The following is a 27784-nucleotide window of genomic DNA, read 5'->3' as shown; positions in this document are numbered from 1 at the left end:
CATTTTTAGGGGAAGCCAATTTCATCTCCATCTCGTAGACTGTCTTAATGTAAATAGTAAATTCCATTTCCCATATCATTAAAACACATTTAGTTTAACTGAATGGAAAATCACAGTTTGTCATTAAGAAAAACAAAAACCAATGCATAAATAGCTTAAAATAGACTCTACTGAGATCAGAGACTCCTATATTTATTTGCATTTCTTATCTTATTCTCTGGTGAATTTCTCATTTCCTTGAAGCACAAAGCACAAGATAGCAGTAAATCTTGTTTACACATTAGAACCTAGGGCGTGGAGATGGGGTGACATGAGAGGAACATTTTTTTTTAAGCGCCTTTATCCAGGCCCTAGAGAGATCAATACTCCCCTAGTGGTTATATTGTGTACATACAGCCAAATATACACTTCCTTGTAAGAAAATTCTACAAGACCTGAAATCCGTCAAATCCCTCAGAATCTCTTCAGAACTGTTCATTTCAGCCTGAACGGGCTCTGAAAGTAACGCTGTGATGAGATGTCTGGGGCTACTTCTCTTCTGCTCGACTGACGGGCCTATCCGCCCAAAGGCAGCCTGAAGGAGCACCGGCTGATCCCATAACAGACGAACAATGCACTTTAACTCAGTGGAAAAACCAGATCGCAGTCGCAACAATCACCAAATCTACACGAGCCAGGGGCTCTCCAACAGGGAGTACAGGAGGCCCAGATACCCGCCGAGGTTTTAGCCTGGTGGGGTTCCTGCCCCACCCCAGCGCACCCGGAGAAGCGCCATTCGCGCCCTTGCCTTGCGTCACTTCCGCCCGGCCAGGCTTCCCAGTCCACCCAGTAAGCTTGAGGCAACTTCCTCTTTTCTTTCCCATCTTCCTCTCTCTGGCTCCGCCTCCCGGAAGCTTTGCCCTGTCTTCCCTGCGGGTCAGGGGTGAAGAGCCGTCCTGCTGCTTTGGTCTTGGTGAGTAACTGCCACGCGTTCTGCTTCTCGGCTGCGCGAGTTAAAAGAACCCAGGTTAGATCCATGCCTCGGGCGCGACGGGACTGTCTGGGCCTTCGGGAACCTCTACCCTCTCCGGTTCTGGGGCCCCCATCTCCCGGGCGTGCAGCTAGCTGTGCTGAGGCTGGACTCCTTGGCTTCTGGAGAGTCAGGTTGCGGCCCTTGCCCGGTTTTTGTCTCCTCTCTTTCCAGGCGAGGTCCTATTCATGTTGTTGACGCCGATACCCCTCTCCTGGAGCTTGAATTGGAAGCAGAGTAGTCTTGCAGTCTCCGTGGTAGCAGGGTTGCTTCCTAAAGTCGCCAAAGTGCTGTAGCGTCCATTTCTCCTCCTTTGAGCTCCGAAACCCTGGGAGACAGGTAAGGTAGACGAAAAATACATTCGCTTTCATTGTGCAGATGAGCAAAGTGAAGCTCTTGGCAAATTCTTTCAGGGCGGCACGGCTCTGTAAGCATTAGAACTGGGATTTGCACCCACATCTAATTTACCGGAGGCTTGCACAAAATAGTTGGGAGAGCATGTGGAAATAGAGGAGACACTATAAACGTTAAAAGGACGGCTGGTGTTTTAGAATACTTAGTTTATATTCAGCATTGTGCTTTCTATAATTATATCATCTAAGCCTATAATAAACATGGAAGTATATACTGCCTATAATAAACATGGAAGTATATACTACTGATGTAGGCTTTGAGAGGATAACTGGCATGTCCTGTATTAGTGTTCCCAGATCTCTTTCAATTCTGTGATTCTTCCAGCACCATAGGATGAATATCAATCAAACTGTCCTTTCCTGATTTCAGCATTTCAGGAAGGGAAGAGTCCTGAAAGATATTCTTGGTCTCTTCACTCTTTGTTCAGTGCCTTATTTCTTATCAGCATCTTATTTAGAAAGTTGTAGTCATGTAAATCCTGCCTTAATGCTTGCTCCACGTTTTAGTTTTTTCCTTTCCAGTAAGAATTTGGGGAGGGCGTTGCTTCTTGTAAAATTAATGGATCCAGATTAAAGGGTTGGCCAGAAAATTTATTGTCTTTAGGTGGTCTCTCTTTATTGTTCCTTTTGCATGTCTTGTTTCAGTTTCTTCCTTATTTTCCCTCCAGGAATACGGCTATCATCTTATGCCAAGATGTCAGGAATTGGAAATAAAAGAGCAGCTGGAGAGCCAGGCACATCCATGCCTCCGGAGAAGAAGACAGCTGTCGAAGATGCAGGGACCACAGTGGAAACAATTAAGTTAGGAGGTGTCTCTTCAACGGTATGAGGAAACGATTTGAAAGTGTACTTTTCTTCTGTCAGTTACACCTTACCCAAGAGTAAAAATTTATGAAAACCTTCTGCAGTAAGGGGAAGCCATTTGACAAGTGAAGGGAAATAAAACAGGCCAAAAGTAGGTGAAATGGTGTGGTCAGTGTTGGAGGAGAGGGAGAGTGACATTTAATCTTTGTTTTCGATGGGTGCTTATTCTTTTGAGAGTCTGGTGCCTGATACACCATTAAGTATAAGTATTTGGCAGTGGGAAGATGGACATTTATTTTTCATTGACTGAAAAATTTCATTGTCAGATTCTAAGAGACAGTGTAGCAAAATCATTAATAGTGTGTGGTGAAGAGTGGTGACAGAGACGAGACTACTTTGGATTGACTCTCAGCTGTACCACGTCCTAGCTCCATGGCCTGTGTTTTCTTTATTGTGTCTCTATTTTCTTACTTGTAAAATATGATTAAAATATCCTCCACATTCGGTTTTTGTGAGGATGAAATAAATGCCCCTGTTAAGGGCTAAAACTTCACCTTTAGCATCGTAATTATTCAATAAAAATGAGCTATTAATAGTTACAATTGGGCTAGATAAGATAATGGTGACTAAAATAGATATTATCCTTGCTTTTATGGATTGTGGAGTATTATGCACCAAAAGTTCATAGTGATATTATGTATTCATTAAGCATCAGTAGCTTACAGGTTTTGCTCCGGATCAAGGTTCTGCTTTTTTGGAACTCTGCTTTGGGAATATGATATTAAAACACTTTACATTTTTATAGCTTACAAAACCACATTTGTTACTTATTTGTTTTTGAGGCTGAGGTTTAGGGAGGTTGATTTTTTTTTTTTCGGAGTTAGAATAATAGGAACATTTGTAATAAATTAAGGAAGAAGTATCATTTCTGAGGTTGTCTAGGTTTCTAGTACTCCATACTGCTGCCAGGAGGTGATTTTTGTCTTAGCAGTGCTCTCATATCACACACTTCAAAGGCGTTTATTCACTTAGTAAATACAAATATTTGTCGAACATGTCTTATTTGGGCCACTGTACTTTATACTGAGGGAAGCCCCTAGACTTCAGTTTGTAGGGTGACACCCACAAGGGCATGGACTGTATAGTGGAGTGGGATATATGCTGTTCCTAGGGATAAGCAGGTGCTCTGTGAGAAGCACATAGCCCAGCTTAGACTTTGCCCTGAAGGCCTGTGAGGAGCCATTGGACTGACTTAGTTAAGTAGGGGAGTAACATGCTCTGGTTTATGTTTTGAGAATAGGGTTATAAGCAGGAGTCCAGTTAGCAGAATTGTTCCCTCTTTGTTACTACCTTTCCCCCTTTACTTCTCCCCTCCAAAGATGGGGATCTCAGACGTGTATCTACTAATTGCTGTCCCACTTGGTTGAAGGGTACTTTTGAAGGCAATTAACTCCCATACATTTCAAGGTTGTTAAAATGAGCCGAATGAGATTGTGGGACAGAAAAACTAAGAGACGCCACAGTCTGTTTGAAGTTGGAACACTGGCACTGTGAATGGAGCTGTCCACCACAACTGTGCTGAAATCTGCTGTGCTAACAGGACGTGACACAAAAGTGTTTGCCACAGGAGGCTTTTGCAGTAATCCTAACGAGGGGTTGGTGGACTACTGTGGAGGTAACATTGATAAGGTTTGCTCTTGGACTGAATGAAACGTGGGAAATAGGGAGGATCATCCTAGGATTTTGGAAATAATGGAGTTTTTCCTTACTGAGCTAGGGAGGTATGGAGTGTTAGTCATGAGTTTGGTTTGGTTTTGGACATGTAAGTTTGATATATTAATAAATAATGAGATATCACTGCTAAAGCTGTACATTTGAGAATGAGCATATCATAGATGGATTTAAATTCAAATGACTAGAGACCCTTGAAGAATAAACACAGATGAAAAAGAGGTCTAAGGACAGGCTTGTAATTGTAACATTTTCATGTCAAGGAGATGAGAAGGGCCTAATCAAAGATTCAAAAAAGAGGGACAAATCAGGTCGGGGACAGCAAGAAAGAATGGAGTCTAAGAAACAAAATGAAGAAAGTGGTTCAAGGAGTTGATCAGGGGCTGCTGACAGGTTGAGTAAAGGGAGGATGTGTTGTTACCCTTAGCAGTAGAGAGTTCTTTGGAGACTCCACGAGATGTATGTTGTTGAAGTCGTGGGGATGGTGAGGTTTAGAGAATATAGGAGAAAAGGAATTAGGGCAGAGAGGGTAGAAAGTATGCTTTAGAGGTGTACTGTAAAACAGAACAAAGAAAATGGGGCAGTAGCCAGGGGGAAATGTGGGGCCAAGGGAATGTTTTTGTTTGCTTTTTAAGGTAGGAGCTATTTGCAGCATGTTTGTCTGTTGATTGAAATGATTTGATAAAGGGTAAAACTGATGATACAGCAAAGAGGAGGCAGTTACTGTGACAGCTGAGGGGACTGCAGTGTAATGCACAACTGGGGGAATTGGCCTTTAACTAGGAGTAGAGACAGTTTATAAGGACAAGAAGGAAGGATGTGGGTAGGTCAGTAGCTGTGGTTGTGGGAGGTAGGTGTGAGCATGCTACTCTGATTGCTTCTATTTTTTTTTTTTTTTTCCAGTGAAAGCAGCAAGACTCACCTGAAAGTGAGAATAGGGGAGGAAGTTTTGGAGGTTTGCAGAAGTGGTGTGAGGAGAAGGTGTGAGGTTGTCATCTAGAAGAGAGAATGGGCTAGAGAGATGTAGGGTTGCTGGGCAGCACTTAGGGCCCACTTGAATTTGTGATCATGAATTAAAAGTGAAACCAATCAATATGATGTTTTATTTTTTCTCCTTGCATTTGGCTGCGTGGGTCTAGGCTTGGAGTAGGTGGAGAGTTCAGTGTTACCAAGATTGGGTTTTTACCAGATGAGTATGATGAAGGAGCAAGGGAGGAAAAGAAAATATATAAAAAGAAGTGATTATAGTGACAGATCATGGCATTTACGTTCAGTGAAGAGGGAAGTGGGAGAAGTGAAGAATAGAGAAAGGTAGGACCAATGCTGGAGAGATTGAAGAATTGTTACAGAATGACCTGAAAAAATAGTGGTAGTTGTGGAGAATGGGTTGTTTGAAAGTTACGGAGGACATGTAGGTACAGCAAAGACTAATTGTGGGAGTTGGCAACTGAGGGAGGTGAAGGACAAGATCATTGGTGAAGAGACGGTCAATGCCTTGATGATCCATGATTCAAGAAAGATCATCTCCCTGGGAATTGATACCATTAAGAATTATGACAGGAATAGTATTGGAGAGAGTGGTAGTAAGCTAGGTTCTAAGTGCTAAATCCTTGAGAAATGTGGGAAGACACTGGGAGATTTATAGATGAGTTCCACAAAGCAAGATGACAGATAGTATAGACTAAATGCGTGAGCTTTAAAACTAGGAGGTTTTAGAGAGGAAAGTGAGTTAATGGATGTGGAAAATAAGGAGGGCTCTCATCTGCCGAGGGCTTCCAGGGGTGTCATAGGGAAGCAGCTGCCACTGAAGAAGCCTGCAGGGAAATAGTATTCTCATGCAGGTTTCTGTTAGGGCAAGAAGGGAAGGCAGTGTTCAGAGAAGAGCTTGAGGGTTCGTAATGATAGACTGGTACAGTGGGAAACTGTTGATACCCTGGCATTATCAGGAGTGTTTTACCCAAAGTGGAAGACAGAAAATAAAAGTGAAATAAGCAATTGGTGCTCTGTGAAACAATTCGTACTTTAAAATATCCATTTCATGAATTCCTGGTCTAAGTAAGAATGTAAGGCTTTCCACATGCTGGTTCATTGCCTGTGAGATTCCCTCCCCAGCTTGTCCTGGGGAAGGAACTATTGAGAGGGGTGTGAAATTACCAGCGAAGTGAGGGTTTTGCAGAACCAGAAGAGGAGGAGATCTGAGCACAAGTGAGGATTTAAGAATCTGTGCATAGGTTGATGAATTGTGTGACTGCTCAAAGAGGTGGGGGATTGAGGAGCTTCTATCTGATGACTTCTATTTTCTCATTAGAATAGGAAGGAAAGCCATCTGCTTAGTGTGATGTAAAAGAGGTCAGGGCTTAGTAGAGTTTGATATTGCCTTGATGGACAGTGGGAGATAGCTCACTTATTAAAGAAACATTTCTAGACAGATTGTAAAGTCTTTTCAGGTTAGGAATTCATTTTGTAAAGGCTCTTCTTTCCCTGGTTTAATGAACTTACCTGGAAGTCTCAGCAAACTGGTTATAGGAACAGAATAGTCAGACATCTGAATTAATTCAGATTGGGGTTTGTTCACAGGGGAGAGGAAAAGAATTAAGGGCAGAGAATTGAGGAGGCTTATGGGCAGGTGTTTGGAGGAATGTAGTGTAGTGTGTAGTCAAGATAAGGAAGGAAGTAGAGACGGAAGAGGACTGAAAGGGACAGGAGAGAATTCAAAGTTCTGGAGACCTAAACAGGTGAAGGGTAAAGACATGAGCTATCTGGAAAGATGGGGTTTTATTCAGGGAGTGGGAAGTTGGCATTTAAGATTTAAGGTACGGCACAGTTCCACATAATGGCGAGAGTCTAAGATGTGGCTTTTGAAATGCATAGCTAAAACACAGTGGAGGAGATAATCATTGGAGTTAAGCAATTCAAAATACTGACGCCCAGATGCTTGAGGATTAGATGGTTTGTGTAAAAATGTATTGAAGTAACTAAATATATTGTCAGGGACTGGGATGGAGAAAGACCCAGATGTCCAAGTCTTGAATGAAAGCAGTGCTTAGGAGAAGGGTGACAGTGTTGACTGGAGTAGAGGGTGGTCTAGCTACGTGCTAGAGCCTCTGAACGGCGTTGTTTTGTGAATATACTTGTGAACAGAACAATGAGATGCGTGTGGTTGAGGGTCTGGTACATTTGTTTGTGTCATCCTCACATCATCATGCACCTGGTTCTTTATCTCCTCTGCTTCTACTTCATTATTTGTTAAGTTTTGTCTTTTTAGATGAATAGCTTTATTCATTGAAAATAACTAACTAACTAATATGACCTTGTTGAGTTTAACAACTTACTTGTCTGATTGCTTTGTTGAGACTAATAAGGTTGTTTTCCTGGGGCAGGAGGAGCTAGACATTCGAACATTGCAAACGAAAAATCGCAAGCTGGCAGAAATGCTGGACCAACGGCAGGCCATTGAGGATGAGCTCCGTGAGCACATTGAAAAACTGGAGCGACGGCAGGCCACCGATGATGCCTCACTCTTGATTGTCAACCGGTACTGGAGTCAGGTGGCTAACTTGTTTATTTGTTTGGATTTTTGCTTAAGCGTTTTAGTTCTCCGTCTTTCTCTCATTTCCAAAGTGCTATCTTTTTGTTTTTTTATAATTCTACCCTTTCCAGTTTGATGAAAACATCCGTATCATCCTTAAGCGTTATGATCTGGAACAGGGTTTGGGAGACCTGCTAACCGAAAGAAAAGCCCTGGTTGTGCCTGAACCAGAACCGGACTCTGACAGTAATCAGGAACGCAAAGATGACCGAGAGAGAGGTGAGTATTTGAATTGCGTTCTGTTGCTGCCTGCTATCTGGGTTTTCTAAGTAGAGCTTTGCTTTGGGGCTCTCCATTTGAGGGGGGAAAGGGGATTTTTGTTATTTCCAGTTTTATAATTTTGGGGGGGGCTTCTTTTTTCCCCCTGTGTCCTCAGGGGAAGGGCAAGAGCCAGCTTTCTCTTTCCTTGCTACTTTGGCCAGCAGTTCCAGTGAAGAGATGGAGTCTCAGCTGCAGGAGCGTGTGGAGTCTTCCCGCCGAGCTGTATCCCAGATTGTGACTGTCTATGATAAATTGCAAGAAAAAGTGGAGCTCTTATCCCGGAAGTTAAATAGTGGAGGTGAGGCAAGAACCTGAAGGCTGGGAGTAGCGGGAGAGGAATGAGAACTCCATCTTTGCATTCTGGTTGTAGTGTATTTTTAGTTAAATTCCTTTGAATCCTCATCTTCAATATGACTGGTAATGTCATTACTATGTGGCATATTAGTAATTTATTAATGCTTCACATTTTGAGCCACATGACAGTCCTTTAATGAGCTAAGGAAAGATTTTATCAGTTTTATTTTGATATATTCTATAAATTAGACACTTTGTAAATAGCAGAATTATTGTTTAAGAAATAGCTCTTATTTTTGGATGATTATATGGTATTATACAAACTATTGATTTATTAGTGATAATAAAAATTTTAAATATTAGCAATTATGTTATTTAAAAACTTTTCTGTTAGCTATTGAATTTTGAGTTCCAAGTATCCATTTTTAATTATGTTTTTGTTTTTCATTTTTCTATTATTGCTAATGTTTTTAGAAAGAATTGGTTTAGGTTTTAGAGTTATCAGATGATCTCTATGTTTAAAAGGAGAAAATAGTCTATATGTGGTAAAGTATCTGAATGAAACAAAATTATTTGGAGTAATTATGCTGTTATTCAGTGTTAATGAAGAATTTATTATGCTACAGTGTTTGTGTAGCTAGGTTATGTCTTTAGTCATTTGTGGCATAAACCTCTTGCTCAAATGCAAGTTAAATGCCTTCACATTTTTAATAATCATGGTCTAGTTGGAATACCTTAATTTCCTAGATTATCATTAAGATGTTTAACCTTTCATTTCTGAAAGAAATAAGCTGAATGTATGAGAGGCTGAACCATTGGGTAAGCAAGCAAGACTTATGATATTCTATAATTTTATTTTTGTGGATAATTAGGTTAAACTGTCAACAAAATAAGCCACAGGCATGTAGAAGCCTTGTGAAAATTTGGTGGGCAAGGGTTTCTTTTGCTTTTCCACTAGTGTGTGTGCATTTCTATATTTTATTGTTAGGAAAATAGATAACTTGTTTTAACATGTGCAAATCCAAAATATGTAAAAGTAGACTACTCATCTCACTTTTCAAAGGTGACCATTATAAAGGACGTGTTCAGTGTCCTCCCAGACTTCCGTATTCCTATGTTATGTCTACTTAAGTGTTCCCAGCTAACCTGGGCCTCTTGGTGCAGTGCTAGGGCTCACTCTGTTTCTTCTGTTTCTGGAATTGTATCTGATATCTAATGAGTTAGTCAGTGGGAAATAAATGAATAAATTGTGTTTTGTATATATGCATATATTTATTTCTCTTTTGACTCTAGTTAAATAGTGAGAGATACTTTTACATTTTTAGTAATCTGGATAATATGCCATATGTGGGGGCATTAATATTAAGGTTAAAAATGATTTTAGAAATAACATTAAGTGAAATAACGGCTATATTAAAAAGGAACTGCAATGAGTAGTACTTTAAGATTATTCTTTTTGATGGTATGCATGTTGGAGTCAAGTTTATGCTAAGACATGAAAACATTCATTGTGATTTACAAACAGCCAAGCTATTATTTGTAACACAAAAAGCAATTGCCACTGATAAGCTGAGCTTTCTAAGAGATAAAGATATGTGAAGTTTGAATTGTAGCGTCAGTTGTGACTTGTCTGGAAGTTCATTTTTTCCCCCCATGTTTGGTCCTTGATTCAGTGGCTTTTTATAGGCTTGTTTATAAACTTACTTATTTATTGAGTGTTTATTATATTCTAGGTCCTGTCCTCAGTGCTTAGGTTATTGGGAGTACTAAAATTCAGTCTCTTATTTTAAACTCAGTTTGTAAATGAGAATCACCTTAGGAGTTTTCTGAGCATACTCTTTTTCTGGCTCTGTCCATGGGAGATTCTTATTCAGTAAGTGTGGGCTAGGTCTTTTTTAGAAAAGCTCCACAAGTGATTCTGATGGGCAGTCCTAGATTCAAAATCTTAAAACCACCACATAACCAGCCTGTTCTGTATTATCTTAAGAGTGATGCTAAGAGGTTTAGAAAAGAGCATAGTTTTTCTTCTTGGTAACTCTCTCTGAATGATGATATATATCCTGGAGTATATGGTTTCACTTAGTAACATTTGGATTGGAGCTATAGTATTTATGACTCTAATTTTAGACATTATTTACCTCATGTAAGTTCTTTTGTCTTACCTACCTACTTTATAAATTATAGTGTACATTTTGTTTTTGAGCTTCAAGAGTGCCCCTAGCATAGTTTTTCAGAATATGATAAATGAGTGTATACTCTTTTTTGTTCACGATTTTATAGAGGTTTATTTAGAGATGGAAATTCTGCTCCCTTTCCGCCTTCTCTCTCCCAACAGAGAAGTGTTTCATGTTGGTGTTAGGAATTTGTGATAGCTTTATGAAATAGAATTATATTGCTATTAAGTCTCACACTGATTAGAAATACCACTGTTTTGTCTTCAATTCTAAAATGTAATTTTTGAGGTGATTGTACCTTTTATAAGTAAAGTTATAGAGCCCTTATTTATTTTCACACAGCATTTGGCCTTATAGAAAGGGATAGAAGTTTGTTGTTCTGAGCTGCAAGTTGACTAATTTCCTTAAGCTAGTCACTTGACCTCTGGGTGCTTTATCTGTCATATGAGATAATTAAGACCAGCCTACTTCTTCTTCTTCTTTTTTTTTTTTTTTTAAATACAACAGTCTTGTGTATAAAACAGACTACTTCTTGAAGTTCTGCGGAAGATAAAGTGAGATAGTATGTTAAAGCTTTGGTGGGATACACAGTATTTACATTTAATACTATAGGCTCTGCACCCGTAGCACAGCGGTTACAGCGCCAGCCACCTGCACCGAGGCTAGCGGGTTCGAACCCAGCCTGGGCCAGCTAAACAACAATGACAACTACAACAAAAAAATAGCCAGGCATTGTGGCTGGCACCTATATTCCCAGCTACTTAGGAGGCTGAGGCAAGAGAATCATGTAAGCCCAAGAGTTTGAGGTTGCTGTGAGGTGTGATGCCAGGGCACTCTATCAAGGGTGACATAGTGAGACTCTGTTTCCAAAAAAAAAAAAAAAAAGCATTTAATACTATGGATACTAAATTAAATATAGTCCTTCTTCTGCAGATAATCTGATAGTAGAGGAAGCAGTACAGGAGCTGAATTCCTTCCTTGCACAAGAGAACATGAGGCTGCAGGAATTGACAGACCTCCTTCAGGAGAAGCATCGCACCATGTCTCAGGAGGTACTTCACCAGAAAGGAGAGGTGGCTTTTTCTCATGGCCTCTGGCAGACATTGTCTCAGAATTCCAAACACATTTAAAGGTTCTCTTAATTCTAGAAGGCCTATTGTTATACTAAAGAGCATGCAGACCAGGCTTAGGTGGCCAGCTCTGAGAAATCAGAAGTGAGGGAGGAAGAAAATAATTCAATATTTCTCCTTGATTACACCTGTTTAAATAGACATTTTAGGATCTTAGTCTTTAGGAAGAAATGCCATCATAGAGGATTTTGCAAACTACAACAAAACTTCAAACTTCTAAATGATGAGTTACCTAAGTTTAAAAGATCATGTATGGTCTTAATGAGGAATGGCTCAGTAAAAATTCAACAGAGAATGACAGAGTGGGAGCTATAGCATTGATGATGTCCTGGGAACTTGAGAAATGTGGATTTTCTGTGTAAACTTAAGCACAAAAAGTGCCATCATCAAACCATGCCAAGATTTGAGCATTTATTTACACCAAGTAATCAAGATAAAGTCATGACAGGCCTTAATAAGACTGCTTCGATACTCCTCATTATCATTTTGGTTTCATTCAAAGGATATTCTACTGAAATTTGACATACTATAATTTGTCCATTGACATCTTATGCTGATCAGTAATTTAATGGTCACCTTTTACTTAGTACCTAGCATTCAAACACTTTATGAATATTGTCTCTCTTGGTAAAATAAGGAAACAAATCCGAAGAGCTTAGTGACATAGCTTGAAAGTGACTGAGCCATATTTTCTTTTTTGTAGATTTTTGCTTTTGTTTTTGTTTTCTAAAAACCACAAAGTGAGAGATGAGCTGTGTTTTGAATGTAGGCCTGTTTAACCTCAAAGCTCATTTTCTTCATGTGCGGTTGTTTCCTAAAATCTAGTGTTAAGGTTCACGTTGGGCTGCTTGCATGAAAATTATCTGGGGAGTTCCTTACTTAATATGGATTCTCATGGACCTTCACAGGGGTAAGAATAGAGCAGCACTTATGAATAAATTGGATTGTTGTAAGAAGAATGACCTTCTATTATGTTTTGAAATATAAACTAGGTGCTACCAGGATGGTCAGGTTTTTCTTTTCTAGCTCTTTCCTCAAATCTCAGATAGCATAAATTGCTAACAAGGAGGGCACATTTTTTGCTCAACTGGCTTGATATCCAAAATGACTCTTACGATAGGCCGGCCGTGGTGGCTCATGCCTGTAATCCTAGGAGGCTGAGGCGTGTGGATTGCCTCAACGTACAGGTTTGAAACCAGCCTGAGCGAGAGTGAGACCTCATCTCTAAAAATAGCTGGACATTGTGGTGGGCACCTGCAGGCCCAGCTACTTGGGAGACTGAGGCAAGAGAATCACTTGAGTCCAAGAGTTTGAGGTTGCTGTGAGCTCTGAGCAACTCTATGGAGGGTGACAAAGTGAGACTCTGTCTCCAAAACAACAACAACAACAACAACAACAACAACAAAAAAAAAAACCCAAAAGACTGTGATGGTCACTGTTGGTGCTGCTGCCTGTTGCTGGGAGCTCACGTTAATTGTCCACTGGAAGGCCTGCAGTGTGCCTCCCTAGCACTGCAGTCTCACAGAGTTGGACTTTTTACATGGTGGCTAACTTCTTCCAATGAGGATCCTAAGAACACCAGACAGAACATGTGTGGCCTTTTTAACAAAGCTTTGAAATTACGTAGTGCCATTTCTACTGGGTCACTAAGAAGTTACATAGTGCAATTTCCATGGGGTCACTAAAGTTGACCTATTTTCAAGAGGACCAGATATGACAAAGAAACTGACCAAGGCTGTACTTCTTGATCTGAGGATCATTAAAGCCAACACAAAGGGTATATCATACTGTATACGTTAATGTGAACATGTAACTGTATTGTAATTAAAATACTAAATAGTGTTAGCTAGTGTATAGCTCCTGAATAAACAGTGAACAACAAAAGGTTTTGTCTTTATAGTTTGTGATTCTAGATTGCTCTGAGGTCAGCTTAAAAAAGAGAGAGGAAGTTTTCCTTTCTATCTGGATTTTATAAGAATGTGGAAAGAAAGAGTGTAAAAATAGCTGTTTTTTTTTTTTTGAATTTTTAAATTCCAAGATATTTATCTGATAAAATGATATTATCTTTTCTCTTACAAAATACACATTTTTGATAGGTTTGTGGTCTGTCTAGGAAAATGGTGGTTTTCATAGGTAGAAAAATGACTGTTTCTTAGTCTTTTCTTTGCATGAAGATTTCTTACAGACTTTAGAATTAACTGTTTTGATAATTACAACTGCCTCAGAATTGTCAAAAGAATCTGTGATTTCATTTTTATACTCATACATTGAGAAGAGGGTGAAGCCTCTTCTATTTAAATCTTTTCTATAATTATATAAACAAGGGCGAATATCATGTGACTTGGACCTTAAAATACTGATATGAGTCATTCCTTTTCTAACTTGGTCACTTTTTGCTGTATTTTTCCAAATGCCTGTTTTGGGGATGTAGTTCTCCAAGTTGCAGAGTAAAGTGGAGACAGCTGAGTCACGAGTATCTGTCCTGGAGTCCATGATTGATGATCTGCAGTGGGATATTGATAAAATTCGAAAGAGGGAACAGCGACTTAACCGACACTTAGCTGAAGTCCTGGAACGGGTCAGTGCTGTTTTGTACTTTGGAGGCTGGAATCATGTGTAGAAGTCTTCTCAGAAAGGAGCAACTTGGGAAGTGGTGCTTGGAAAAAAATTGATCCTTTGACAGCATGTTGGTTATAAAACTTAGGCTCTCACTAAAACATTATTGTCTTCTCTGTAGGTGAATTCGAAAGGTTATAAGGTGTATGGAGCAGGGAGCAGTCTCTATGGTGGCACCATCACTATCAATGCCCGGAAGGTAAAAAGTAATGACTCTGCGCATGTTTTTTGACTTGACTTCAGGCCTTGTCCCTAGGTACTTGGAATGGTGTTCACATGTGGCAAAAAAGTAGGGTATTGCTGGAAGAGTGAACCGGTGAAGATACGAAGTTTAGAAATGGGCATGATTTAAGAACTCTTTCTTAACTCTCATTTTCTGTTTCCCTGCTTCTGTCCAGTTTGAGGAAATGAATGCAGAGCTTGAGGAGAACAAAGAATTAGCTCAGAATCGTCTCTGTGAGCTGGAGAAACTTCGGCAAGACTTTGAAGAAGTCACTACACAAAATGAAAAGCTGAAGGTAAGAGACGCATCTCCAAAGGGTGGTACAGTCAGACTTTACTGATCAACTCTCGTGCATACTTGTGAACCTAGATTATTAATGAGGGAAAAGAAAAAATGTCAGCAAAATTCAGCCTTCTTTCATGGTAATAAAACTCAATAAATTAGATGTAGAAGAAATACGTGTCAACATAAGTAGAGGCCATATATAAGAAGCCTATGGCTAACGTTTATTTGGTGGTGAAAAGTTGAAAGCGTTTCTTTTTAAAATAAAAAAAAAGTCAAGGATGTCCACTTTTACTACTTCAATTCAAGGGAGAGTACTGGAAGTCCCAGCCAGACCAATTAGGCAAGGATGAGAAATAAAAAGCCCTCTAAATTGGAATGAAAGAAGTAAAGTTCTCAGATGACACAATCTTATATATAGAAAAACGCCACCAAAAAACTGTTAACAACTGTAAACAAATTCAGTAAAGTTGCAAGATATAAACAAAGTCAATGTACAAAAATCAATTGTATTTCTGTACAATAACGGTAAACTACATAGAAAAGGAATTAAGGAAACAATCCCACGAATGAACGTTATCAAAAACATAAAATACTCAGGAATAATTTAACTAATGGGGTGAAAGATCTGTATAGTGAATGGGTAAAAAAATGTGATGTGTGTGTATGTGTATATATATATCTTAATGGAATGCTATTTAGCCTTTAAAAGTAGGAAATCCTATCATTTTGCAACAACAGGGATATTTCTGGAGGACATGCTAAGTGAAATAAGCCAAAAACAGAAAGACAACTACATGATCTGATCTATATGTGTGATGTAAAAAAGTCAAACTCACAGATGCAGTGAGTAGAATAAATTGTAGTTACCGGGGGGAGGGATGTGGGGAGATGTTAGTCAAAGGGTACAAAGTTTCAGTTATGCAGGATGAAGTTTTGGGGATCTAATGTATAGCATGGTGACTGCGGTTAATAATAATGTGTACTTGAAATATGTTAAGGAAGTAGATCTTAAATGTTCTTGCCACACAGAAAAGGTTATTACTGAGGTGATGGATATGTTGATTAGCTGAATTGTGGTAATCATTTCATAGTATGTATGTATATTAAAACATCATGTTATATACCTTAAATAATGTACAGTTTTAATTAGTCGATGATACCTTAATAAAGCCAGATGGAGAGAAAAATGTAAGTTTTGGTGATATATCTACTATTTACTTTTATGTTTACTTGTTATTTGTACACTGCCTTGTTCTAAAAAGGATTTAAAGCAACCTACAAAGAGTAAACGCGGTGCTCTGACTTAGGAGTTGTTGAGGAAAATGAGGAGTAGGGTAAGCTTGAGTGAGGATCCAAAATGGATTAGGAAGTGGGCTTGTCTACAAGGTGGTGCAGGCACGTGCATATACTGTGGTCAGGTGGACCACTCATGTGTCAGTAAATGCCAAACGTCTGCAGATTTGGCTGTGCAGGTGCTTGCTGCCAAACCACGGAAAGAAATACAGTCAATGATCCTGTTGGTTTTTAAACCTATCCAGAATAATTTTCCCCTCACATCCTTAGAGGAAGCAAAGGGATTCTGGAAGTCTTTCTCACCCTTCTTTCAGTCACAGCCATCTTTATTTTATAATTTTATCTGTTACTAGGTAAATAATTGAGAATAAAGATGTTTGAACAGAAAAATAAAAAAATAACCCAAGTTAAATCATATAAAGTGTTTGAGCAATTAAAGCCAACAGTTGCTTAGGAGAAGCATAACTAATTTTGATATTCTGCCACAAATATTTTTCTCTGTGACTGTTAATAAAGAGAACAAGTTAGTTTCTGGGGTTTTCAACTATATTTAAAATTAATCATCTGACACATTTCGTAAGGCTCTTCAGTGATAATTATTATTATCAAAATAATTCTGGGGAAGAAGAATACAGCATATCCAGTTACTACTTCTTAGATGGTCTAATTTAATTTGGGGTAGACTTTGCATCACTAGAGGAATGGGTAGATAGACTTCATAATCTTTAGAAAGATAGTTTGAATCGCACAGGACATCAGTGAGCTCAGAATTTTATTTCTTATCTAGCATCTAGGGGATAGACACTCAATTCTGCTTCTGACTTTCCTTATCTTTGGGCCCTCCTCAGGTGGAATTGCGGAGTGCAGTGGAGGAAGTGGTTAAGGAAACTCCAGAATATCGCTGCATGCAATCACAGTTCTCCGTCCTCTACAACGAGAGCCTACAGTTGAAAGCACACTTGGATGAGGCTCGGACCCTGCTTCATGGCACCAGGGGAACCCATCAGCGCCAGGTCGAGCTCATTGAGGTAACAGCTTTGTCTTGTCTTCTGTATATGAGCTTTTCTGCCTCAAGTTTCACAGTTTTATTCTCTCACATACAATTCATCTCTCATTCATTCAGCAAACCATTCTAAAGTGGCTGTGGGTCTTTACTGTGCTAGATGGCAGGCACAATGCAGATGAGACAACAGAATTCCGGCTCTTGTGGATCTTACAGTCCACAGTAGTGGGAGAATAGCGTCCGTTAGAATGCAGTGAGGGACAGAAGCAGCTTGTCTGAAAATGTGGTGGGGAGACCATCTAACATGGCTGTGGAAACTTCCTGATTCCACTTAAGAAAGTAAAGTATGAATCTTAAAGATAAATACAAGTTTACGGGTTGTTAAAAGTAGGAGAAGAGCATTTCCAGCAGTGAGAACAGAAAGTATAAAAATGTAAGAGAGCATAACAAATAGTTTAGCATGGCTGGAGTTTATGTGTATGAGGGGAAAAGTGGGTAGAAGCTGTATCACTACTTCCGTGCCATTGTAGCATACAGTGGCACCTGTAGACAATTTTATTTTAAACATAGTAACTTTTATTTATATATTAACTTTTGTATCTTCCATAGTCGTTAAGGTGGTGTTTACGGTAGTTGATCTTTTAAAATATGCCTGACAAATGAACGGAATACTACTTTATAGATATTTATATGCTGTTTTATGGTTTAGTTTTCCAACTAAACTGGAATATTTTCAGAATCAGGGACCATTTCCTTTATTTCTTTTGTATTCTGTCCATTTCCAAATCAGTATTTTGTAGGTATCTGGTGTATTGATTGAACTGGAAATTTTCTGAGTAACTCATTCTTTTCTTGACATTTTCTTTTTCTCTTTTTAGATCTTATAGATAAAATTTAGGAGATAGATTAATGAAGTATGGCATTTCCGTATTTTGGTAAGAATTTTGATTGATTCCTTTTTCTGTATGTAGCGGGATGAAGTTAGTCTTCATAAGAAGCTGAGGACCGAAGTTATCCAGCTAGAAGATACACTGGCCCAAGTCCGCAAGGAGTATGAAATGCTGAGGATAGAGTTTGAGCAGACCCTCGCTGCCAATGAACAAGCAGGTATAATTGTTCTCATTCCGTACTGCAGTTTACGCCTTCCTTGAAAGACACAGCACAGCCTTCAGGATCTGTTAATACTAACTTGAACTCAGAAGTCCCAGGGTACCTTAAATCCTACAATCCATTTTGGTTCACAGCCTAGATGTTTGCTTTTTACCAAGTTGACCATTTTTGTTTTCATCTTTTGAGAAGGATTCTTCCTTTTGGTAGATCTCCCTATTTCTCTGAGGCACTTTCTCTCCTCGTGCCTTTGCCCTGCCAGTTCCTCATAACATTGCCCTTGCTGTGTTTCAGGCCCCATAAACCGGGAGATGCGCCACCTCATCAGTAGCCTCCAGAATCACAATCACCAGCTGAAAGGGGAGGTCCTAAGGTATAAGCGGAAATTGAGAGAAGCCCAGTCTGACCTGAACAAGGTAACCAGGAGGAGTTAAGTATGATTTGCTCTTAAGGTTACAAAGCTACTTTTGAAAGAGATAAGCAGTGTGGTTACCATAAGTGACATGCATCTTTCTTTAGTTTTTCTTTATTCTTCCAGACACGTCTGCGTAGTGGCAGTGCCCTCCTGCAGTCTCAGTCCAGTACCGAGGACGCTAAGGACGAGCCTACAGAGCTGAAGCAAGACTCTGAGGACTTACCTGCCCAGTCCTCAGCATCAAAGGCATCTCAGGAGGACGCCAACGAAGTGAAGTCCAAACGGGATGAAGAAGAGCGGGAGCGAGAAAGGAGGGAGAAAGAGAGGGAGCGAGAAAGAGAACGGGAGAAGGAAAAGGAGAGAGAGAGAGAGAAGCAGAAACTGAAAGAGTCAGAAAAAGAGAGAGATTCTGCTAAGGATAAAGAGAAAGGCAAACATGATGATGGAAGGAAAAAGGAAGCAGAAATTATCAAACAACTGAAGATTGAACTCAAGTAAGTACGATATTGGGAGTCACTTTTCTGACTCAGAAGCTAAAGTTAGGACATCATGCGTGAAATCTTTGGCTGGTGGCATGGCTTGTCTGATCATTGTAATAGTTTAGATTGTACTATTCATGTGGTTTCAACTCCTGATTAGGTGTATAGGCAAAATGGCCTGCATGGCTGTTATGTACATCGGTTTGGTATTTCGGTTATTAGTAAATCCCATGATTATAGATGTATTTTTCATGAATCCAAATTAAAGGAAGAGATGTCATGATTTAAGTAACACTCCTGAGGATTATTGGAAATTAACTACTGATCTTTATTGGACTTGGGTAGATTGCTGGCATTATTACTGAAATTATACTAAATGGAACATATATGGATCTATTCACTGTGCCTTGAGCAGCTTTTGATCTATTTGTCTGACAGTTAACTAGTTAGTGCCAGGTCTTTTTAAGAGATTTTTAATATTTATTCCTACAGGCACTGAAACAGTCAGATAGACCTTTAACCCAGTGAGATAGAGATATTATCTTTGTCATAACCTCACATGTTACCCCTTCTGCATAACCAGTAACTTCTACAATAGAACTGGTTATTTATTTATTTATTTATTTTTTTGAGACAGAGTCTCAAACTGTTACCCTGGGTAGAGTGCCGTGGCGTCATACCTCACAGCAACCTCAAACTCTTGGGCTTAAGGGATTCTCTTGCCTCAGCCTCCCAAGTAGCTGGGACTACAGGCACCCACCACAATACCCGGCTATATATTTTTTTTGTTGTTGCAGTTGTTGTTTTAGCTGGTGCAGGCCAGATTTGAATCCACCAGCCTTGGTGTATGTGGCCAGTGCCCTACCCAGTGAGGTATGGGTGCCACCAGAACTGGTTACTTATTGTTTCCTATTTTTTATAGCTGACTCTTTGTTGTTTAGATTTGATGGACTATTGTGCTCAGAATGCTTAAAATCCTCTGGTATATAAAAATGTAGTTAAGAGGTTTAATAATTTGGTAAAAGATGAAGTTTTAGTTTTCAGCTGATGGTTAGTCATTATGCTATCACACAAGTGTGGTATCAGAAACATCCGATTTCCATCATCCTTTAAAAACATTCCTGGACACGTACTGAATCTGAGTTTTTAAGGGTGGGGATCACAGAAATTTGTCCATGTAATAGACAGATGTCTTTTTTTATACCCTGGTTAGAGAACTTGGTTCGAAGGGGGACGTGATTCATTTATACAACTAACTTTTCTGTACATTCTAAGTACATCCAAAAGTCTCTTGAAAGTTTGCAAAATTTTGTCTGATAGGTGTGATATAAAGTATAAAAAACTGTTTTAATATATTCTGCTAAATTCAAAATTCCCTTAGTTTTCTTGTTACATCATTCCCCTCCGTCTACTACCCCTGTCACAGGAAGGCACAAGAGAGCCAAAAGGAGATGAAACTCTTGCTAGATATGTACCGCTCTGCCCCAAAGGAACAGAGAGACAAAGTTCAGCTAATGGCGGCTGAGAAGAAGTCCAAGGCAGAGGTAATCCAGTCTGCTGTTACCTGTCCTCTGCTTAAAAACTTCATTTGTGGGGTTTTCTTTCATATTTCTTTTATCTTTAGTATTTAACTGTAACATTTTATGCTCTTTCAAAGACCATCTGAAGTAGATATTTTAAGATTCTCTGCAAGGTGGTAAGATTACACCATAATTACTTGAATTAGGAGCAGGCTCACAAGTATTTTATTCCCTGCTTTACCTGTGTGAGTCATTGCTTATAGTGATTTTCTTATTATTTTGGGGAGAAATTTTGTAAACTCTTAAAATTTGGGGGCCTACATAAAATGCACATACTCCCTCCTTACAAATATTGTCATAGAAGCATGTAATGTTGGCATGGAATGATGTTAAAACAATGTTGTAATTTGATATATTTAATTTATCTTGTTACATAATCCTGTAAAGGCTCTTTTGTTATGGGCCTTCTGTCTATGCACAGTGTGAATTGATTTTTGAAAATGTGTTACAACTTACTCTTTGTTTTTGTGTAATTCCTTTCCTCCTATAGTTGGACGATCTAAGGCAAAGACTCAAGGATCTAGAAGATAAGGAGAAGAAAGAGAACAAGAAAATGGCTGACGAAGATGCCTTGCGGAAGATCCGGGCCGTAGAAGAGCAGATCGAGTACCTGCAGAAGAAGCTGGCCATGGCCAAGCAGGTGGATTTCTTTATTTAGTTGACTTCCAAAGTAAATGTTACCTCATGAGCAAGTTACTGCCAGTGAGATTTGCTCTTTCTAATCCTTCTTTGTTAATATTTTTTTCTCCTATATGGTCTTTTGTTTTTTTTTTACATTGAAGTCTTCTATCCTTCCATTATTTTGTTTTACTTATTTGTGAGGCAGGAAATTTACTTATATTTCCAAATGGATAGTCCGTTGTTCAAAAATTGTTACATTGTTTATTGAGGCTCTGTCCTTTGTGTACTTGGAATCAAGGGATACAGTGAATATAAAATAAAAAAAGAGTATTTTATATACATTATGATTGCAAATATATGTCACTAATAAAACCGTTTATAAATAAATGCAACATTCATAATTATATATATTCACATATATACATGTATTTATATATATATATATATTTTTCTTTTTTTTTTTGTGGTTTTTTTTTGGCCGGGGCTGGGTTTGAACCTGCCACCTCCGGCATATGGGACCAGTGCCCTACTCCTTGAGCCACAGGCGCCACCCTATATATTTTATATTAATAAGTATGTATAAAATTTGTTCTGTTTTCATTTGGTCCTAGACAAACTAGTTTTAAAATACATATGGAAAAGTAAATAAGAATGACAAGGAAAATTGAAAAAGGACAGCTCTGGGGTCTCTTCCAGATGTTAAAACATAAAGTTTCAGTAGGTAAAATAGCTTGAGACTACTAAACAGACCATTAGAACTGAACAGAAACTCCAGAAACAGACCACAGTACACAAAGGTATTTAATATGGTAAAGATGGAGTTTTCAATCAGTGTGGAAAAGGACAGTTGTGGTGAGATAAAAATTTAAAAATGAGGCTTGGCGGCTAGGGGCCAGCCACATATACCGGAACTGGTGAGTTCGAATCCAGCCTGGGCCTGCCAAACAACGACAACTGCAACCAAAAAATAGCCTTGCATGCCTTAAAGAAAGATGGAGACTTTACCTCTTTCATGTTTACGTGGATGGAGCTGGAACATATTCTTCGTAGTAAAGTATCTCAAGAATGGAAGAAAAAGTATCCAATGTACTCACTCAGCCCTACTAAGAAACTAATTTATGGTTTTCATATGAAAGCTATAACCCAGTTATAACCTAAGAATATGGGGGAGGGAGAGGGGAGGATGGGCAGAGGGAAGGTGATTGGTGGGATCACACCTGTGGTGCATCTTACAAGGGTACATGTGAAACTTACTAAATGTAGAATATAAATGTCTTAACACAATAACTAAGAAAATGCTAGGAAGGCTATGTTAACCAGTGTGATGAAAATACGTCAAATGGTCTATAAAACTAGTGTATGGTGCCCCATGATCGCATTAATGTATGCAGCTATGATTTAATAATAATAAAAAAAAATAGCTTTGCATTATGGCTGGTGCTTATAGTCCCAGCTACTTAGGAGGCTGAGGTAAGAGAATCGTTTAAGCCCAAGAGTTCGAGGTTGCTGTGAGCTGTGATGCCACAGCACTCTACTCAGGGCGACAGCTTGAGACTCTCAAAAAAAAAAAAATTTTTTTTAAATGATATTAGATAAAAAGTTGGATCCATACTTGAACACTCTACAGTTGGATGATTCCCAAATGGTTCATAGATACAATATTCAAAAAAATGACACCATGAAAAATCTAGAAGAAAAAATTTGGAGTGGAGATCTTTCTAACTATTAATAAAAGGCTATAAAAAACATGAGAGAAAGATAGATAATTTTGAGGGCGCCGGCCCCATATGCCAAGGGTGGCGGGTTCAAACCCAGCCCCGGCCAAACTGCAACAACAACAACAAAAAATAGCCGGGCATTGTGGCGGGCGCCTGTAGTCCCAGCTGCTCGGGAGGCTGAGGCAGGAGAATCGCGTGAGCCCAAGAGTTAGAGGTTGCTGTGAGCCGTGTGACGCCATGGCACTCTACCAAGGGTGGTACAGTGAGACTCTGTCTCTACAACAAAAAAAAAAAAAAAAAAGAGAAAGTTCCTACATGGTAAAAATAAAACAACAAAAATACTGTTAGCAAAGCCAAAAGATTAAATGCCAAAAAGGCAAAAGTATTTTTCACTGTTAATCACAAAGGGGCTTATCTTTCTAACACAGAAATCTCTTAAAATATGGTAGGGAAAAAATCTCAACAGCCCAGTAGAGGAATAGGCAAAAAATATGAGTAGTTCACATGCAAGAATACAAATGGCTCTTAAACAGTTAAAAAGATGCCCGGTCTCACTTATAAGGTAGTTGTAAATTAAAGCTGTTGTTAGATACTATTCATTGTCTGTCAGACCATCACAACACTTTGGATGTTTGCACGTGCTGGAAAATCTGTAGATTAAATTCAAAATTTTAATTGTGGAAAAGTAATGTGAGAAAATGTGAGATAATATGGTAGAAGTTCTCCTAACTAGCTGCTGCGTGATCAGTTTGCCTAGATTAAGGTATGTAGGATAATGTCTTTGACTCCAGATCAACTGATGAGGATCAGATCAACAACTGGTGCCAGTGACCGCAGGTAACAGGGCTTTTTCTGTACTTCTAGGACTAACTTAGTTACAAAAGTAAGCTTCTTAAAACTTAGTCTCTGTCACTAAGTTAATTTATATTTAAGTCAACAGTAGGGAAGTTGGGTTTTCTGTGCTCCTTCTTTGGACTTCAAAGGTTGCTTTAAGATGAAGTCTTCTCCTCTTTATTTTAGGAGGAAGAAGCTCTCCTCTCTGAGATGGACGTCACAGGCCAGGCCTTTGAAGACATGCAGGAACAAAACATCCGCTTGATGCAGCAGTTGCGGGAGAAGGATGATGCAAATTTCAAGCTCATGTCGGAGCGTATCAAGTCCAATCAGATCCATAAGTTGCTTAAAGAAGAGAAGGAGGAGCTGGCAGACCAGGTTTTGACTCTGAAGACTCAGGTAATTAGGATGAATAGAGCTTTCAGTTCTCTTGAAGAAAGCTGCTCTCTGAAGGTACATGGAAAAGAATGATTATTGTGGCATTTTTTTTTTTTTATGATAAGAAAAAAACTGTCCATCATTAGGGTACTGATAATTAAATTATACATCCCTACAATTATATATCCCTACAAAGAGTATGATGTAGCTGTTAAATATCGATCAGCTAATATGTAAAAATGTCTAAAAATTAGTGATTTGTTTTATTCTTTTTGTGTTAAAATGTTTGTTCTTATGCTGTGTATTTTTAAAAATTCTGGAAGGCTGCATGAGCAACTTTTAAGAATGTTTACCGCTGGATATTGGGTTGAGTTGTGGGTTAGGAAGGGGGTGTGTGTGATTTTACTTTTTACTCTTTGATGTTGCTGGCTTCTTCTCTGTTCACTATTTCAAGAAAAAGACTGCTTTAGAAAGAGATACATTTGGACTTTTGTTTGAGCCACAATTTATGTGTTCTAGTATGAATTACCAGGGTTTAAGCAATTGGTATGGCCAGAGAAGATACATATCAGTAATTGGAATTTCCCCTATTTTTGGCACTTTGGGGAAGAATCTTTTCAGTGATTTCTTAGAATCTTATTTGAATCTTCAACAGTATTTTATATTGCAAGTGAAGCTTTCAACTTTTATAATCTTGATGTCTGTTGAAGGGTTCAGGGTTAAAATCAGTAATAGTTTAAGATTCCTAACGTTATATTTTGTGAGACCATGGATTAACAGAGAATAGTCAGGGGTTTTATTTTTTTGTTTGTTTGGGTGTTTTTTGGTTGGTTGGTTTTTTGTCTTTCAGTTTTTGTTTAAAAAATCTGATTTTCTACTTCAAAGGTTGATGCCCAGTTACAGGTGGTGAGGAAACTAGAAGAGAAGGAGCATCTGTTACAGAGCAACATCGGCACAGGGGAGAAAGAGCTGGGCCTTCGGACCCAGGCCTTGGAGATGAGTAAACGCAAGGTATGACTGATTGCAGCCGGCAGAGAACTCTAACACCGTTGAAAGTATAGGCTCACTTTATCCCTTGAACTCGGGTTAATATTTTGCCTCACTTGAAATAAACGGTAATGAGATGATACTCGTACACCCCACATAGGCAATGGAGGCAGCCCAGCTTGCAGATGAGCTCAAAGCACAACTGGAGTTGGCCCAGAAGAAACTCCATGATTTTCAGGATGAGATCGTGGAGAACAGTGTCACCAAAGAAAAGGACATGTTCAATTTCAAACGTGCCCAGGTAAGAGCACTGTCTTTTCTTTACATTTCACTTTTAGATGTGTTCTGAGATCTGAAGTGACCCATAGGATGAAAGAGTCAGTACTCTAATGTATGTCATTTCCTACTTTTCCTTTTTGTCATAGGAAAAAATCCTGAAAACTAAATGTTTATCGTTAAGGTACCAGTAAATAATGCACCCCTTCAGGCATCCCGACAAATAGCAATATAGCTGTTACATCAAATTTGGTTCTGCTAATATGTAAAAATTCCCCGAGGGAAGAGATCAAGTCTGTTTTCTTCACTGCCATGTCCCCAAAGCCTATTCTGGTGCTTAGTACCTAGTAGGCATGAAATAAATATTTATTAAATGAATGAATTAGTGAATTTTTAAAGAAGTTGCAGCGTAGCAACATTATAGGATTTTAAAATTCTCCTACAATTTCTCTCTTGTTGTCATGTCAGCTGTTTTTCATGTTGCCTTTCTGTCCTTACTTATAAATCTGTAAATTGTTTTAAACCAGTCTACCTTCAGCCTGAAACTAGTTACCATAAAATAAAATGGCCTAGCCTCTAAACTCTTAGACTGTCTTTTCATAGGACTGAATTGGCTATATTTACATTTGACTAATTTGGGAATATGATCACCGTTGCCTGTTTTGAAACAAAAGAAAATATCTTGACATGTGTAATTCTCTAGATTTCTAAAAGATAATTGGATGTGACAGACAGAATGTCTTTTCTTTCCATGGCAGAAAGTTTAAATTGGAGCAGTTATTTTTCTCCCAGATGGCAGGTTTGGGGAAGTGTGTCTAACGGGTCTGCTATCCTACACAGGAGGACATCTCTAGACTGCGAAGGAAGCTGGAGACCACTAAGAAACCCGACAATGTACCCAAGTGTGATGAGATTCTGATGGAGGAAATTAAGGATTACAAGGTTAGAAAAACCACCTCCATGATTTCTTTGTTTTTGTCAAGGCCGAAAGTGGCCTGCTGATGCACTGGAGAATAGATACTGAGCATCTTTACATGACAGTAACCAGAGAATGGTTCATTTTGGAGGTGGTGGAAAGTGGCACTTTTTTCTTGGTGCCTTGTGGTTTTTCTTCTTGTTTGTTTGCTTTTACCTTAGAGCCCTTTGGACCATGAATCTTGATGGACTCTCTGACTTTTCTTTTTAGGCACGCCTGACCTGTCCATGCTGTAACATGCGTAAAAAGGATGCTGTGCTCACCAAGTGTTTTCATGTTTTCTGCTTTGAATGTGTGAAGACACGCTATGACACCCGCCAGCGCAAATGTCCCAAGTGCAACGCTGCTTTTGGTGCGAATGATTTCCATCGCATCTACATTGGTTGAACCAAGTCAAGAGAAGAACGTAGGTGGCTAGACGTGCACTTACTCCTTAACCACCAGGCCTCTACCTCTTCTCTCCTTGAGTCACCTCCAAGACAGTTTTCCTGTCAGTGGCCCTTCCTCCACAGACTTTCCCGCCCAGGCCTTCCTCTGCAGCAGCAGCGGGATGACGTTAGTGGGAAGGGCTGCTGAATGCAAGCCTGGGGCTTTAGAATGAATTAGAAACAAACAACTCTTACTTGTCTTCCCTACCAGCTTTGTTCATTTCCTGCCTTGAGACTTTTCAACATTTTCTTTTTCTGGCCCGTGGTACGCGCTCCTCTTGAAGAAGTCAGATGATATTTGTGACATGGAGAAGGGAACAAAGAGTGGAAACATGACTATTTGGGGGGATTGACCTTTTAGAAATAAGCTATCCATTGGACACAGTCTTTTCTTGATTGGGATTATAAACTTTTGTAAACCTGGATTATAAAATGGTATAATTGTGCCACTCTTTCCTGGATGGTTTGAAGCCCTAATGAAATTATGTCCAGGATGATTCAATACATTTTCTATTTACTGGCAGAGTTAACTTGGTAAGATCAGCTGGCTTCCTTGTTAAAGTTATTTAAATTTTGAATGTTCTACTTAAAGTCTTTAAATTGCTTGATTCCAGAATAATTTCAAATAATATGCATGCATAGCCTCTTTTGTCTTTTAATGAAATGAAGATTGGAGAGATTGGGAAATAGGCCTGAGGTGGTAAAGAGGTCTTGTGGGTACTTCGGGAACTGGATACAGAGATGCCTTAGTGAGTTATGAATTATTCTTATCTTCTTTCCACAGGGGTTTTGTAATCCCTATTTCCAGGAGATTGTCTGTGATAATTTCTGTAGGACTTTATATTCTACAAGCTTCAATTAAAGCAGGATTCAATGTGCTTTTGTGTTCATGATTTTTCTTTGAAAATTTTGTCTTTGCTATTACTGGTTGACTGTATATACGCTGCTCTAGAATCAAATTCTCATGAACAGAAATAATTAGCTTAGATTAAGAGGATGGCTGTGTTAAAAGTAGCTAGTTCTTTGATTAATTGTGGCATCTTTCTCCCGCTTGTTTTATTGCGTCTGTTCCGAGGAAGAATTACGCCTAAAAGATGATGACTTAGAATTCGCGGATAAGTGGTTAAAAAAATAAATAGATGATTTATTTGATTATGTAA

The 27784-nt window shown here is 39.0% G+C and overlaps 1 protein-coding gene across 2 annotated transcripts; it reads left to right on the top strand.

Moving 5' to 3' along the window:
• Positions 1 to 892: 892 nt before the first annotated feature.
• On the top strand, positions 893 to 27784 carry RNF20 (ring finger protein 20). Of its 2 annotated transcripts, none has more exons than XM_053567344.1 (21): positions 893 to 1006; positions 1184 to 1348; positions 2091 to 2245; positions 7338 to 7505; positions 7618 to 7765; positions 7923 to 8105; positions 11209 to 11327; positions 13837 to 13983; positions 14143 to 14220; positions 14420 to 14539; positions 16671 to 16850; positions 17797 to 17932; positions 18227 to 18348; positions 18471 to 18841; positions 20253 to 20370; positions 20897 to 21046; positions 23766 to 23978; positions 24843 to 24968; positions 25105 to 25245; positions 26061 to 26162; positions 26407 to 27784. In XM_053567344.1, the coding sequence occupies exons 3-21, from the start codon at positions 2117 to 2119 to the stop codon at positions 26581 to 26583; spliced, it is 2928 nt and encodes a 975-aa protein (XP_053423319.1). In that variant the 5' UTR covers positions 893 to 1006; positions 1184 to 1348; positions 2091 to 2116; the 3' UTR covers positions 26584 to 27784. The 2 variants fall into 2 exon arrangements, with proteins under 2 accessions (XP_053423319.1, XP_053423314.1); XM_053567339.1 differs by having other exon boundaries at positions 903 to 952.

The sequence above is a fragment of the Nycticebus coucang genome, chromosome 2 (genome assembly GCF_027406575.1).
Source record: "Nycticebus coucang isolate mNycCou1 chromosome 2, mNycCou1.pri, whole genome shotgun sequence".
NCBI lineage: Eukaryota > Metazoa > Chordata > Mammalia > Primates > Lorisidae > Nycticebus > Nycticebus coucang.
The sequence above is the reverse complement of the archived record's forward strand: the minus strand, read 5'-3'. Positions and strand labels throughout refer to the sequence as shown.

Excerpts from the sequence above, each read along its gene's own strand:
- RNF20 (XM_053567344.1), top strand. The coding sequence starts at position 2,117 with ATGTCAGGAATTGGAAATAAAAGAGCAGCTGGAGAGCCAGGCACATCC. Across the intron at positions 7,766-7,922 it reads CAAAGATGACCGAGAGAGAG|GGGAAGGGCAAGAGCCAGCT; the intron begins GTGAGTATTTGA and ends CTGTGTCCTCAG. Across the intron at positions 23,979-24,842 it reads TTTTGACTCTGAAGACTCAG|GTTGATGCCCAGTTACAGGT; the intron begins GTAATTAGGATG and ends TCTACTTCAAAG.